This window comes from Ambystoma mexicanum, chromosome 2q, assembly GCF_040938575.1.
Source record: "Ambystoma mexicanum isolate Mex_15411 chromosome 2q, UKY_AmexF1_1, whole genome shotgun sequence".
NCBI lineage: Eukaryota > Metazoa > Chordata > Amphibia > Caudata > Ambystomatidae > Ambystoma > Ambystoma mexicanum.
This window is the reverse complement of record NC_090924.1, coordinates 342610597-342624469: the sequence shown is the minus strand read 5'-3', so window position 1 is coordinate 342624469 and position 13873 is coordinate 342610597. Positions and strand designations below refer to the sequence as shown.

The 13873-nt window shown below is 51.2% G+C and overlaps 1 protein-coding gene across 3 annotated transcripts in view; it reads right to left on the bottom strand.

The window, feature by feature from the left end:
• Positions 1-476: 476 nt before the first annotated feature.
• The window catches only part of E4F1 (E4F transcription factor 1), a 1100649-nt gene continuing 1087252 nt past the window's right edge, over positions 477-13873 (bottom strand). For all 3 annotated transcript variants that reach the window (XM_069647347.1, XM_069647348.1, XM_069647349.1), the window contains one exon: positions 477-2166. In XM_069647347.1, coding sequence (XP_069503448.1) covers positions 1825-2166 — 342 coding nt within the window. In that variant the 3' untranslated portion in view covers positions 477-1824. The remainder of the gene's footprint in view (positions 2167-13873) is intronic.

Sequence of the window (13873 nt, the reverse complement as noted above, 5' to 3'; positions counted from 1 at the left end):
ACCTCGAGCCCATCACAAACCCAAGCACCATGGGTTGTTAACTACCTACTGATTATCTGAACTGCTTTACATAGACAATCTGTTTGATGCCAAACATGCTCTGCGCATACCATCCTTTTTGCAAAACCGATGTAAGGTCCAGCTTAATAGTCTCACAGGCTGCCGAGCTATCACAAAACATTCTTTCCAGTTCTACATTACTGCATCCCTAGCTCTGTGGAATTTCACTAACTTTTCCATCCTCTTATTTTCCCACGTGTGCTTTTCCTCTGCAGACTACAGTCTGGATACCCCAGGTGGAGGCTCACCATGCAAACCTCCAGACAAGCCATACCCTCCAAGACCACTGTGGTGGTGTAAAGACACAGTATAAAAGCCTTTTGACGCAACATACATACAATTGGTCTCTGGAGTCCTCCATTAATTCCCCTTCACCGTAACAGGTCACACCAAGTTCTCATGATGGACAACCTAGGTTGATGCCGATTTACTTTAATGAGAAAAACCAGTGACAATTTTGGACGAAAAGAGTAGGTGGCATAATATGTAAAGCGTGTGAACCTTCAAAAGTGTTTTCTTTTTTTTGTACAGTTGCACAGTGGATAGTCCAAGCATGTCAATCTATAGATGGTAAACTTTATCTCACAGAGTAAGTACAGCACAGACAAAGGTACTACAACGTACAACCTTTTTTCTTCCATTACCAAGCAACACCAGTCCAGTCTGTGCACATTTAAAGTGCACGTTCCAATCACAAAACGAGCAGCACTGGTGGGAGTGGGTACAGATCAATGTCCATGTTCCTCTCAACCCAGTACTGCCAAAAGGTATACCAATTAGCCCCAGAAACGATGCAAGGGTAATATGTTCAGTTGCTCAGAGAACAGATTTGAGACCGCCTCGATTTCACAAATGTCACAGAAACAAATAATGTAAATAAATAAAACACTACAGGACTAGGCCACATTAAACAATTAAGATCAGAGTGGAAAGGACAGGCGTTATAGGACGAGGAGGGCCGGTTTAAGGCAAGCAGCCTACCCACACACCTTCCTGGAAGCATGTGGCTAAACTTGCAGGGAGTAAACACCATTATTGCAGCAAGTCTATCTTTAATGCCTATGAAGCAGACAGGCACATAAAGAAAGTAAAGGCCTCTTGTCTCCATCAGAACATAGGGGTTTTCCGAAGTCCCTTCTCCAAACAGACAATTTCCTTATCTTATAAAATCAGATTTGGGCTCTGCCTATATGGAATTTGTATTTCCTCACAAGTCATTGGGGTAGAAAATCCCGCTGTTTCCTTTGCATAATTACTCAATTAGTGTGCTGCAGGTCCTGAGCATTTATCGTAAAAAAAATGGATTCTCCATGTTCTGCTGTATCGAATCATTCACTCCTATAGCAGGGTGACTTCTCTACCATTAAAGCACAAAGCAAGACTTGCAGGAACCTGAAAGATGACGAATTAGAGGCTTCAGATGTGAACATGACCAGGACATTGCTGTATTGATGGCAGTGAGTAAGGCATTGCAGTCTTTTCAGCCTTTTTCATATTGGAAAAGCTTTTTAGTTCTGCAAACTTGATTAATTTATAGTTCGCAAATTACTCTGGAACGGCCGCCAGTTTTAAGTAACTGAAATCATACAGCTTACATGTGCAAATGTTTTGGCTTTGAAACAACCAAGCTCATTGCCCATGCTGAAACACATGAGCAGGAATGAGACATTATGGCTGACAGCATTGAGCCAATGCCCAGGCAGGTTGTCACAGGTGATGGTACGAATGAAAGTTTGTCCATTCAATAAGGACACTGCGCAATCCTCAAACAACAACAGTCTGGACTTCCACCTCGCCTTCATTCGATGCGAGAACAAAATCGTCAGATTGATCCAGCATATCAACGTCTTCTGATGCCACCAAGGTTAACGTCCCATCCGTATCCATAGAAGCCTTAGTTGTCATCACAGCACTCTCTCCAATGGCAGATGCCAGTGTCAACGCCACCTGCTCAGTTAAGGACTCTGGTGTGGCTATGGTGATCGTGTCAGAGGCATCCACCTGATCTGCATTCCTGGCCAAAGTCAGGTTCTGAACGATGATCTGGTGCCCAGAGTTTGCATGGTTCACCAACTGCTGCACAACATTAATGATGTGACTGTCCATCTAAAAAGAAGAATTTAAAAAGACATAATTAAAATGTTGCTAGTCCATAACCATAAGAGAACAGAAACATACATCTCAGCCAGGAAGACCATACAAAATGTTATGCATGTGTCTACTTCAGCTCTTTACCCAAATCCAAATCAAGAATACAGATTTAAATCACAAACATCCCCATTTGGCTTTTGGCAAAAATAGATCCATTTCGTCACCTCACAAAGGCCTCAAATTTAAGAGAGACCCCACTTTCACTAAATGGTTACATGGAAAGGAATTAAATAACATTAAAGCGACAGAAAGATCAACGCTTATACCTAAAAACATGTTGCCCCTTATTTTTTTCCAATATACAGAGGGTTTTTTGTAATGCTTGCAACCACCTGCTTTTCCTTTTATCTATCGTAAATTCATGTGTTTATACAAAAACCACAAACATTGCCCCACCCCAAAGCGCATCCAAGTTCAATGGTGCCTATCTGCAAGCTTTGTGATTTTGTAAAGAGTATATGCACAAGCAGATACTGGAGTACAAAGTGGTAGATTTTTATTTTTCATTGACAAATTTCACTACAATTCCTAAATATACATGTACATTACCCAGATTAAAATGTCTATCTATTTTTGCTTATTAATCGTGTTTGTGAATTTTTATTTGCCAACTTGTAAACCGTGGAAGCTTTTCACAGCACTAAACATTTTTACGGAACCAACAGGTTTAAGAAGTGTGAATTCTGGGGGGATGGTAGGTAGGAGGTAGTGCAGGAAGACCAATATTTACCCACCTAGGGAGCAGGGCTAGAAGATGTACGGCATAAACTGAAAACGTGTTTTTTCAAACAAATCATTTTATGTTGGTTTTCTGCATTTTTCGGACCAAGACTTTAAACCAGCACATCTAGGTCAGCTGAAATAATACCTATAGATAGGACACTTGTTTTAGAAAAGTGGTTTAAATACAGTTGTGGCTTGTCCGTAATGAGTGATGGTGGCGGGGGAGGCATTGCACCACGCATTATAAAGGATCCAAAGGAGTCAAGTGAAAACCCTGAATGTTCCCTTAGCTGCGGCATGCAGCTGAAGACATGCCCCTGGCCTGGTTAGGAAAACCTATTTTCCATTCACTTAAGAGTACACCAGCCAGCGTATGCCCAGTGGGTAACACAAGGCTGGGGGTGTTTTGCTTCCCCAGCCTTGCATGGTGCATTGGGCTTGGCAGCTGGAGTACTGCAGGCCTAGAAGTACCTAGGAACGCTCCTGTGCACCCCTGCATGTCCTGGGGCAGTGTTTTGATAGCGCTCCAGCTCCAGGAGGCATTTCAAGAACCAGGAAGGGAGAGCTGTTTGACATCTCCCCTAGCTTTCTCGTAACTGCGTGTGGTGTGCGCAGGAGCTGGAGGAACTTCGGTAGCAACATGATTGGTGGCAGAAAGAAAAAAAACTGTATGCATGCATGCCTGTGAGGAGTTGTGCCTGGATAAGTGTGCTTGTGAGTGTGTGCATGCATTTGAATGAGAGTGAAGTGTGTATGTTGTGGTATGGTTGCGTGTGTGTGTGCACATGTGAATTGTGTGTGTACACTAGGGAGAGAAAGGTTGGTTATGGAGTGGAGCTGTGGACCCAGTGCTAAACTGAAACCTCGAACAGTACCAAGGACTTTTTAGGAAAAGTTACTCAACGTAGTGACTACTGTACTCTGCCTCAAAAGTCCCCTTTCCTCCATACTTCTGGGTGTTTCCACAAAGTGAATAGGGTCGGAGCCAGAGCAAAGCAACCCTTGCCCACCACTGAAAGAACCCAGGAATCGATAGTTATTGATTTCCATTGGGTGATACAGTGGTGGACCCTGCCCCCTACAAGAGTGCTGTGCCCTTGACCCTCAGATCATTTAGATGTCTTAGGGTCCTGAGCAGAGAAGGGCTGAGAGAAGAAGCAAGCCTCTGGCAGAAGGCCAGAACTGTGTTTTAATGTGAGGTACTGGGAAACCTCTCTGTCGGGTTTAATCCAACTGCCCACCCTTCTCGCATACATAACCATGTCAAACCAGTTCCAGCACTAGCAGTCTCTGCAGACACCAAATGGCCCAAAAGTTGTAACAGAGAAACGACAGGACCAAGTCCCACTCTGCGTGAAATTTCTGGTGGTCGCCCTGAATCGACCACCAATGGGTGAATCGAATAGGTCACCCATTCCAAGGCAACAGGGTTCCACATCTCAGCAATCAACTCATGCTCTGTTAGGCACCCCTCTGCTTCCATTTACGTGCCACTAGCAGCAGAGCCGCTATAGTAAGAACCACGTATGCTTCTCTTTGCGCTTTCGACAGCAGTATTTCAAGGACATCACCCATTTCACAGCACGCCCTCCAGCATAAATCAAATCCCTTCGGGTAGTATTTGTGCAATTTCTCGGGGGTGAGATGTCACTGCACCATTACCTTGATCCACAACTCCTGAATCTGAATAACACGCGCAAGCCTGGGCATGTTCGCCCATAGCCGAGACCATTGCTCCCCCTCTATCGGGCGACCCAGGACTGCTTCCGATTACCTCATGTGGGACCATTCACGACTCTGCGGGCCAGAGAACATGCTCTAGAGTGCTGCTTTCAGGTGTTTGAGACGTATGTCTCGACAAGCTCAGGGGACAAAGGGATTGAGCTCCCGGATTGCAACTGCTTTGACCAGCTGACCCATTAACCAGTGCATCAGCTGCGAGTAACGGAACCTCTCCCCCAGACAGAATTGTTGCTTGCATTGGACAAAAGATCTAATTTCCTGGCCCTCCACCATGTCCCGCAGGTTGTGAAACCTGTCGCTTCCCAGCGAGCGAAAGCCCCCTGCTCATCCCCTGGTGTGAACTGAGGATTTCAAGGAGGTGGGGAAGGTCGTCAGGCCTACCTGGCAAACCAAGGAGTCCCACACCACCCCCACTAGGGCTGTTAGCTGGCTCAAGTACACATTCTTGGGTCTATCCTCCTTTTGGTACCAGAGTACTACCCTCCAGGACCCTACCCACCACCGCCTTATCCATTCGGCATCATACCTTGCTGCGGTTACCCGTGAACCACTACCGAATCACTAACTTGGGCCACAAGATTATAGTGGCTGAAGTTGGGCACCACCAATCCTCCCTTATGTTTGGGTGCCATTAATAATTTCATAGTTAACCTTGGCTTTTTATTATTCCAGATAAGGAACAAGTTACTTACCTGTAACTGTTGTTCTCCAGCATGGGTCTGGCATGGATTCACATGCTCATGAATATTCCTCGTCGTCAGGCTGGGAATCATCGTTAAAGAAAAAATCTTTCTTAGTAGTAACCAATCACTGGTCTATGGGTCCTACTGCCCCCAGCCAATGACTGCCATCTCCCTAAGCCCCGCCTCTGACAGCCATCCTCAGATTTAGTAGCACGTAAAGTGGCAGTATGACCAAGTGAAGAGCCGCAGAGGGGTAGGAGGGAGGGTTCGCATGTGAATCCAAGCCAGACCCATGCTGGAGAACAACAGTTACAGGTAAGTAACTTGTTCCTTCTCCAGCATGGGGTCTGGCATGGATTCACATGCTCATGAATATAAGAATAAATAGCAGTACACACATGTACAACCACCGGAGGTGGCAAAGGCTCAACATTAAGCATTACATCAAAACTCAACATTAAGCATTTCTTACCTCCTCACCAGGCTCACCTTAAGCGAACAGGTTGCGCAGCACTGCTTGGTCGACTCTGGATTCCTCCCTGGAATCCTGGTCGACGCAGTAGAACCTCGTGAAGGTGTGCGTCGACCTCCACGTAGCAGCCCTGCAGATGTCCAGCAGGGGCACACCAGACAAGAACGCTGTGGTAGCAGCGATCGCTCTGGTCGAATGGGCTCTTGGACAGCCGGGAAACAGTCCGTTTTTCAACCGATGACAGTGCATGATGCAGCCGGAGAGCCATCTGGAAATGGAAGCCTTCAAGAGAGCCTTCCCTTGGTTCACAGGTACAAAGTTCACAAACAGCTGTGATGTCTTCCGAAAACTCTTCGTTCGGTCCACGTAGAACTTCAGCGCTCTAGCTACATCCAGCGAGTACAAAGTCATCTCGGCCGGCGACGAGGGCGACGGGAAGAAAACAGGTAACACCAAGGGCTCGTTAAGATGGAAGTCCGACGGCACCTTGAGCATGAAGGAGGGGTGCGTCCTCAGCACTCCCCTCGTAGCGTGAAAGGTCAGGTATGGAGGCTTGCAGGATAGAGCCTGAATCTCTCCCACGCGTCGTGCGGAGGTGATGGCCACAAGGAACGCTGTCTTCCACGACAGAAACTTCAACGCGGCCGAATGCAGCGACTCGAATGGCGGACCCATTTGCCTGTCAGAACCACGTTTAGCTCCCACACCGGGGATGGCGCCTTCACCGGCGGGAATGATCGAAACAGTCCTTTCATAAATTCCTTCACCAGGCGATGAGACCACAGGCATGACCGCCCTGTAGTTCTGGTGTATCGGGAAATCGCTGCCAGATGTATCTTGATTGAAGCATGAGATAGTCCAGCTTTGGCTAGCGACAGTAGGTATGGTAGCACTTGAGGGGCTGTAATCCTGAGAGGGTTAATCTTCTGTGCACTTGTGTCAGTAGCACTTGAGAGTTGAGGACGCCCTGGCCTTCGCAAGGACCTCTCTGCATTCAGCAGGGATATCGTATCCTCCAAACTCTGGTGCTGCAGGAGCCAGGCCTGCAAATTCAGCGACTCCGGGTCGTGATGAAGAATGGTGCCTCCTTCTCTGGAGAGGAGATCTGTGTCCGTCGGCAGTTTGACTGGTGGGGACGCTGACAAATCCAGAAGGTCCGGGAACCATATCTGTCTCGGCCACTTCGGTGCGACGAGGACCATCCTGCACCGGGACCTCTTGTGTTCGTTGATGAGCCGGAGCAGCAACGGCAACGGAAGTAACGCATAAAGGAACAGGCCGTCCCAAGGGAACGAGAAAGCATCGCCCATGCTCCTCGGCTGGGGGAACCTGCTGGCGAACCTCTGGCACTTGGAGTTCGTCGCCGTCGCGAACAGGTCTATTTGGAGTTTGCCCCATTGCAGGAAGAGTTGATCCACTTGATCCTGGCGTAGTTTCCACTCGTGGCACGAGCGCAGCTCCCTGCTGAGTGAGTCGGTGATGGTGTTTATCCCTGCTAGATGAAAAGGGTACCAGGAACATCCCCTGGGCAACGGCCCAGTGCCACAGGTCCTGTGCTTCTTTGGACAGGGCTGGGGATCTGGTTCCTCCCTGCTTACTGATGTAGAACATCGTGGTGGTGTTGTCAGTGAAGATCCTCACCACTTTGCCCTTGGAGGGACGGGAGAAAAGACTTGAGAGCCTAGAACACCGCCCGGAGCTCCAGTATGTTGATGTGGAGCGGCCTCTCCTCCGAAGATCCCCGGTGTGCGCTCCCCATCGTTCCAGGGAGGCATCCGTCGTCACCGTCACCTTATATGCTGGGGTCTGAAAGTCCGTGCCCGCCACGAGATGCGCGCGGGTGCCCCACCATCGAACAGCTTGGCGGAATACTTCGTTGAGCCAGATCTTGTCCTCGAAGCTGCCCGTCGCTTGCCTCCAGGGGGCGTCTAGAAACTCCTGCAAAGGACGCATCCGAAGCCTGCACAGGCGCACCAGATAGATGTAGGAGGACATCATCCCGAGACCGTGGCCAGCAGAAGCTCTACCTTGCCCAGGATGGCCTTCGTTCTTTCCTCCGACGGCGAGGCCAATCGCGCCACTGTATCGAGCTTGGCTCCCAGAAACAGTGCGACCTGCGACGGCACCAGGTGGGATTTGGGGAAGTTGATGGAGAATCCCAGGTCCGTGAGCAGCTGGACGGTCTTGGCCGTGTGTTTGAAGGTGAGCTCCCTTGTTGTTGCCCGGATGAGCCAATCGTCCAGGTAGGGGTAAACGTGGATCCCCTGCAGGCGCAGCTGCGCCGCCACCGGGGCTAGGCACTTGGTGAACACCCTGGGAGCCGACTTCCGTCCGAATGGGAGGGCCTTGAACTGGTAGTGCCGCCCTTGGACCACGAACCTGAGGAACTTTCGGTGCCTTTTTAGAATGGGGATATGAAAGTATGCATCCTCCAAATCCAACAACTATAGGAAGTCGCCTTCCTCCAGCTGTCCCAGCATGTGCTGGAGGGTGACCATCCAGAACTTCTGTGCCTTGATGTACTTGGCTTCTTCGGGACAAGCTCAATGGCACCTTTTTTGAGCATCGCCCTTACTTCCAACAGTAGTTGAGGGACGTGGGTTTCCTTCCTGGCCACGGGTGGAATGCGGGGGACACTTCTTTAGGAATTAGAGTGTGTGCCCCTGGGCCAGGGCATCGAGCACCCAACGGTCGGTGGAGATGGATTTCCACATGCTGACGAACCTCGTCAGCCGGCCTCCCACCAGGGTGCTTCGGTGGGGGCCCGACACAACGGCCGGTTCAGTCTTGCTTGGCCGCTGCCTTGGCCCCCTTAGCGACGACGCGGATGTCCCCCTGACTTGCCTCGTCCCCTGTAGGCTTCCTGCGACGAGGAGCGGGCTGCTTGACGGTACGTTGAGGAGCCGCCGCCGAATCCCTTGGAGGCACCTTGCTTGCCTCCGGAGTTCCGAAAGGGCGGACGTCGTCGTCGTAGAACTCCCAAGGCCCGAGCCGTCTCTGTGTCGGTCTTGATGGCCTGAAGGGACTCATCCACTGTCTTCCCAAACAGGTTGTTCCCGTCAAAGGGCATGTCCAAAACCTTGGCCTGTACATCCTGGCGGAAATCCGTTGCCTTGAGCCACCCCTGCTGTCGAAGGCAAACACTGTTGCCCAATTGTACGGAAACCGGTGTCGGCAATGTCCGTGGCCACCTCACCCTCCTGCAGGATTGCCAGAGCCTCGGCCCTCTTATCGTCCGGGAGGAAGTCCAACAGGGGGGCAATCTTGTACCACAACTCCCTGTCGTAGCGGGCCACGATCGCTATGGCGTTGGCCGCCTTAATCGTCGTCGCCGCCGACGAGATGACTCGTCCCCTGGCATCTAGCTTCTTTCCCTCGCCGTCTGGCGGGGAAGTAGAGGTCGAGGCCGATGCCCCCCCCCGGTTTCTTCTTGGCCGCTGCTGAAACGACCGAATCCGGGCTCGGTTGCGCTCTAAGGCACAAAGGGGCAGCGGCGGGGACCCGGTACTTCTTCTCGTACCGGTCCCTCTTAGCAGGTGTCGTGGATGGGTTCTTGAGGAGGGCAAGTCCCTTGTCCCAGATGTCATCCAACAACGGCACCGCGAGGACCGTTTTCCTTTTGGTCTCACGCCGTTGGTAAAGGAAGCCTTCCTTCTTCTCTTCGGGGCAGAGCTGAAAAAGCTCGGATGCCCTGGCGATCATGGCGTGAAACGAGCCAATTTCGTCGGGAGGGGATGCCCGAGGAATCGGCGACAGGAGATCAGTCCCATCATCACCACCGTTGTCAGCCGTCCCCATCGTGGCCGTATCCCTCCCTGTGTCCTCCCTTGGGGTCGGGGAAGGAGACAAAGGCTGAGAGGGCCGTGGCTGAGAAGGCGGGGTTAGATGGATCCTTCTCCTCTTGTTAGGGGGGCTTTCCGACAGACTCGGCTCTGTCGGGTCGTCCGTCGGAGGCAAGGGCAACCTGGTCCTTATCTCCGTGCATAAGGCCTGGATTGCTGTCAAAATGGCCGCTGAGTTGTCTTGTGGCCCGGGCTGAGACGGGCACGACGGTTGCTCCTCCTCCACCAGAGCCTCGTCGTCACCCTCGCTCTCGTCATCCCCCTCGTCGGGATCCCTCCCGTGGGGACAGGCCTCCTCTAGGACTTTGACCAGTTCCTCCTCGGAGGTCGTGTCCGTTAAGGCCACCACCCCCCCCCCCCTCTTTTTCCACCGGGGTCTTCACGGGGGTCTTCTCGCTGGACTTAAAAAGCTTCCCTGCGCGGAGGCAGGGAAACTCTGGGCCCCGAGGTTGCCTCCACTGGGGGAGCCTCCACAGGCTTCCCCAGGGCTGTAGCGATACCCTCAAATAGAGGCCTTGGCAGGGTGAATCAAGGCCTTCACCACCTTGGGCGCGCTTGAGGCCTTCACCTTAGGGGGGAGGGTCACCGCCTCGTACCCCTTCGGCCGGTTCCTTCGAGATCGACCGGGGCCTCTCCAGAAGCTTAGCCAGGTTCTCGGACTTTCTCTTCCCCGAGCCAGAGCGTTGGCTCGTGGTTGATGGCGTTGGTGAAGGTGCACCCTGCCTGGTAGCCGAGGAGCCCGACCTTTTGGCGCTCCCAGTGCCCGCCGTGCTTTGCCTTCTGTTGGGCCCCCGTCGCGGGGGCGCCCTCACACGACTTAGAAGACTGCTCGGGTTTCTTCTTCTCACCTGCTGGGCTCTTGCTTTCCAACCAGTTGGCGAGACGGGTCCGACAGTCCCTCATGGTCCGTCCCGACATGTTCACGCAAAATGCACAGTCCTTCTCCCCGTGCGATATGTCTTCATGAAGGCAGTAGAGGCACTTTGAGTTCTCGTCCTCCTTGAACAGGTTCTGTAGCTTGCATCCAGAGCAGTTCCTTAACAGCTTGCCCGGTGTGGGCCATGGTCCACGAGGTAGGCCTCAGAAAACCTCTGGAATCCTCCAAAAAGCGTAGCTCGACGAAAACATCACCCTTGAGGGGCTGTAACGCTCACCTGATTCCCACGGAGGCGCTGGTCTTGGCAGGAAGGTGTCTGCGACTCGAAAAGTGATGTGCAGGACTCGATTGGCTTCTGGGGTCGAACCTCTTCTCACTGTGTGTCGAACTCGATGGGTGAGGTTTCTGCAGGTGAAAGAATAGGGGGGTTAAGGGTCTGGGTTGTTGAATGTCCCTCTCTCTCTCCCTCTCTTCTTAGCTTCTCCGTAGAGCCCCCAGGTCAACGTGCTCACCTTAGATAGGTGAATGCTGGACTCTCCATCTGCCAGGGTGCCGTTGCCAGTTCCTTCACTGGTGAAACATAGGCCTCTTGAACTCAGAGGATCGTTACCGTCGTTAACTGCACGAGCGGTGAGTTTCCGGACACCTTTTTAGTCTTTATAGTCTTTAGGTGCGTGACACGTTAATATTGAACAGGACTGTGTATAATGCTTTTCCCTTTTTGTCTTGCAGGACTCTGGAGATGGAAGATGGAGTGAAGCGCCTGGAAATGAGTAAGTAAATGCAAGCGCTCAAACTGTCTTTTTCCCTTGCTGCTTAGTTCGTGCTGAAGAGACGCCGGAGTATTTGCAGGCGTTCTATTGTGTCGAGCGCGATGGGCGTAAGTAAATACCTGTCTAATGTCTCTTCTTTTGTCTTCACAGGCGGCGATGCAGCGTGAAGAAATCCGGAATTCGCGGAGTGCCGGTAAGTAATACAATGCTTTTGTCTTCACAGGCGGAGGTGCAGCGTGAAGAAATCCGGAATTCGCGGAGTGCCGGTAAGTAATAACAATGCTTTTGTCTTCAGAGGCGGAGGTGCAGCGTGAAGAAATGGCCGCAGCCGATGGATCAGGTGAGTAAGCACTGCGTGTAAAGGTTGCCTTGCTAACCTGTGGTTTCTTGTCTTTGCAGGTGCTGTTGTTGACTGGATACAGGAATGGTAAGTATAATTCTTGCAGGTTCAGGATCGAAAGAAGAAAGGCTGGAACAGACTCGGTGAGCGTTCTGCTGCAGATGCAGAATAACGCGAAGCACGTTTCATCTATCGGGTGTGGTTTAAATAGCCTTGGAGTGATGAGGCGTCTTCCTCCACGGCCCCGCCTAGGTAAGAAAAGAGTTCCAGTTCTAGAAGAGTTCCAGTGCTGTATCCAGGGAGTGGAGCTTGCCCCACCCAGGTAAGAAAGTAGTTCCTGTTCACATAGGACTTCTAAGTGGCTGGTAAGAAAGCAGCATGGTCTGCTGCGGGTAAGTCCACCCAAGCATCTTCATACATAATATGAGCCCGGCGCTTCCAGTGCCGGGACCGATGACTTTGATGAGCCTGGTGCCACCGGCGCCAGGACAAGGTCCAAAAGGTCCCAGTGGGGACCGGCTGGTGCCTAAGATAACGGTTACGGGCCTGCTTCCAAGGATGTTGGGCTGTTCCTGACTCCTTGGAAGCAGTGATCATGACAGCACCCCCCCTCAAGGCCCCTCCCAAGCGTGTCTTCTCTGGGGGTTTTTGCTTGTCGGGGTGATTCAAATGGAATTTCTTGACCAGACGAGGTGCGTGGACATGTTCTGGGGGTTCCCAAGACCTTTCCTGGGGGCCGTATCCTTTCCAATCAACCAGGTAATATAATTTAGATTTGGAGATTTTGGAGTCTAGGATGTTCTTTACTTCAAACTCAATTTCTCCATCTACTAAAACAGGTTCTGGGAGTTCGGTCAATCGGGTTCCTGGTTGTACTGGTTTTAGTAAGGAGACATGGAATACTGGATGTATTTTCATATGCGAAGGCAATTCCAATTTAACAGCCACTGGATTAATTATGGCAGTGTCAGAAAGCACCAAAGTATTAACTGAAAAGGATACGGTACTTAAAAGGATACAGGTGGTAGGGTCTTCCGGATCCCTGTTCACGCGTTTTGATAGTTGTGAAGTCAAGTTAAGATCTTCCAAATGATACAACTCTCTGACTGGTAAAACAGGCAGAGCGATGGATCACTGGAAAGGGCGTGGGTAAGGTATAAGAAGTCAGCCTAGAACAAAACAAAGTATCATGAATAACTGCCCCAACCTGGGTATGATGGAATAGGAAATGTCATGAATGCACACACTGACCTTGAGTCTAGGGCAGATGAATCCAGCAGAGTCTCTTGCGGAATCCAAGGTAGAACAAACGACAAGGAAGGGAAGATTAGTAAGGGAGACTTATCCCGAACGGAACGAGGCTCACGCTAGATACCGGGTTGATGCACCACAGGATATCGTCCAAAGTACTGTTCACTGTCACCTTCCAATTATCCTTGAAAAGTTTCCTTCCCACGTAGTGTAAAGTATAGAAATGAATCAATCCCCCTGTTAATAACACAGGTGCAGGAGTTGGAAATAGCGCTCCTTTTAAGGTATAAACAAAGTACACGCGGTTCTGGACAGCCGCGAAGAAAAGAGCGTGTGCGTGTGGATTTACACGCGATTAGGATTCAGGCAGTCCAGGCCAGCAGCGCTTGAAGACAACATATGCGTGTGGATTTACACGCGAGCAGGATTCACGCAGTCCAGGCCAGCAGCGCTTGAAGATAGTGTGCGCGTGTGATTTACACGCGAGCAGGATTCACGCAGTCCAGGCCAGCAGCGCTTGAAGATAGCATACGCGTGTGGAATTACACGCGAGCAGGATTCACGCAGTCCAGGCCAGCCGTACTTGAAGATAGCGTGCGCGTGTGGATTTACACGCGAGCAGGATTCACGCAGTCCAGGCCAGCAGCGCTTGAAGATGGCGTGCGCGTGTGGATTTACACGCGAGCAGGATTCACGCAGTCCAGGCCAGCAGCGCTTGAAGATAGCGTGCGCCTGTGGATTTACACGCGAACAGGATTCACGCAGCCCAGGCCAGCCGCGTTTGAAGATAGCTTGCGCGTGCGGAATTACACGCGAAAAGGATTCACGCAGTCCAGGCCAGCAGCGCTTGAAGATAGCGTGCGCGTGTGGATTTACACGCGAACAGGATTCACGCAGCCCAGGCCAGCCGCGTTTGAAGATAGCGTGCGCGTGCGGAATTACACGCGAACAGGATTCA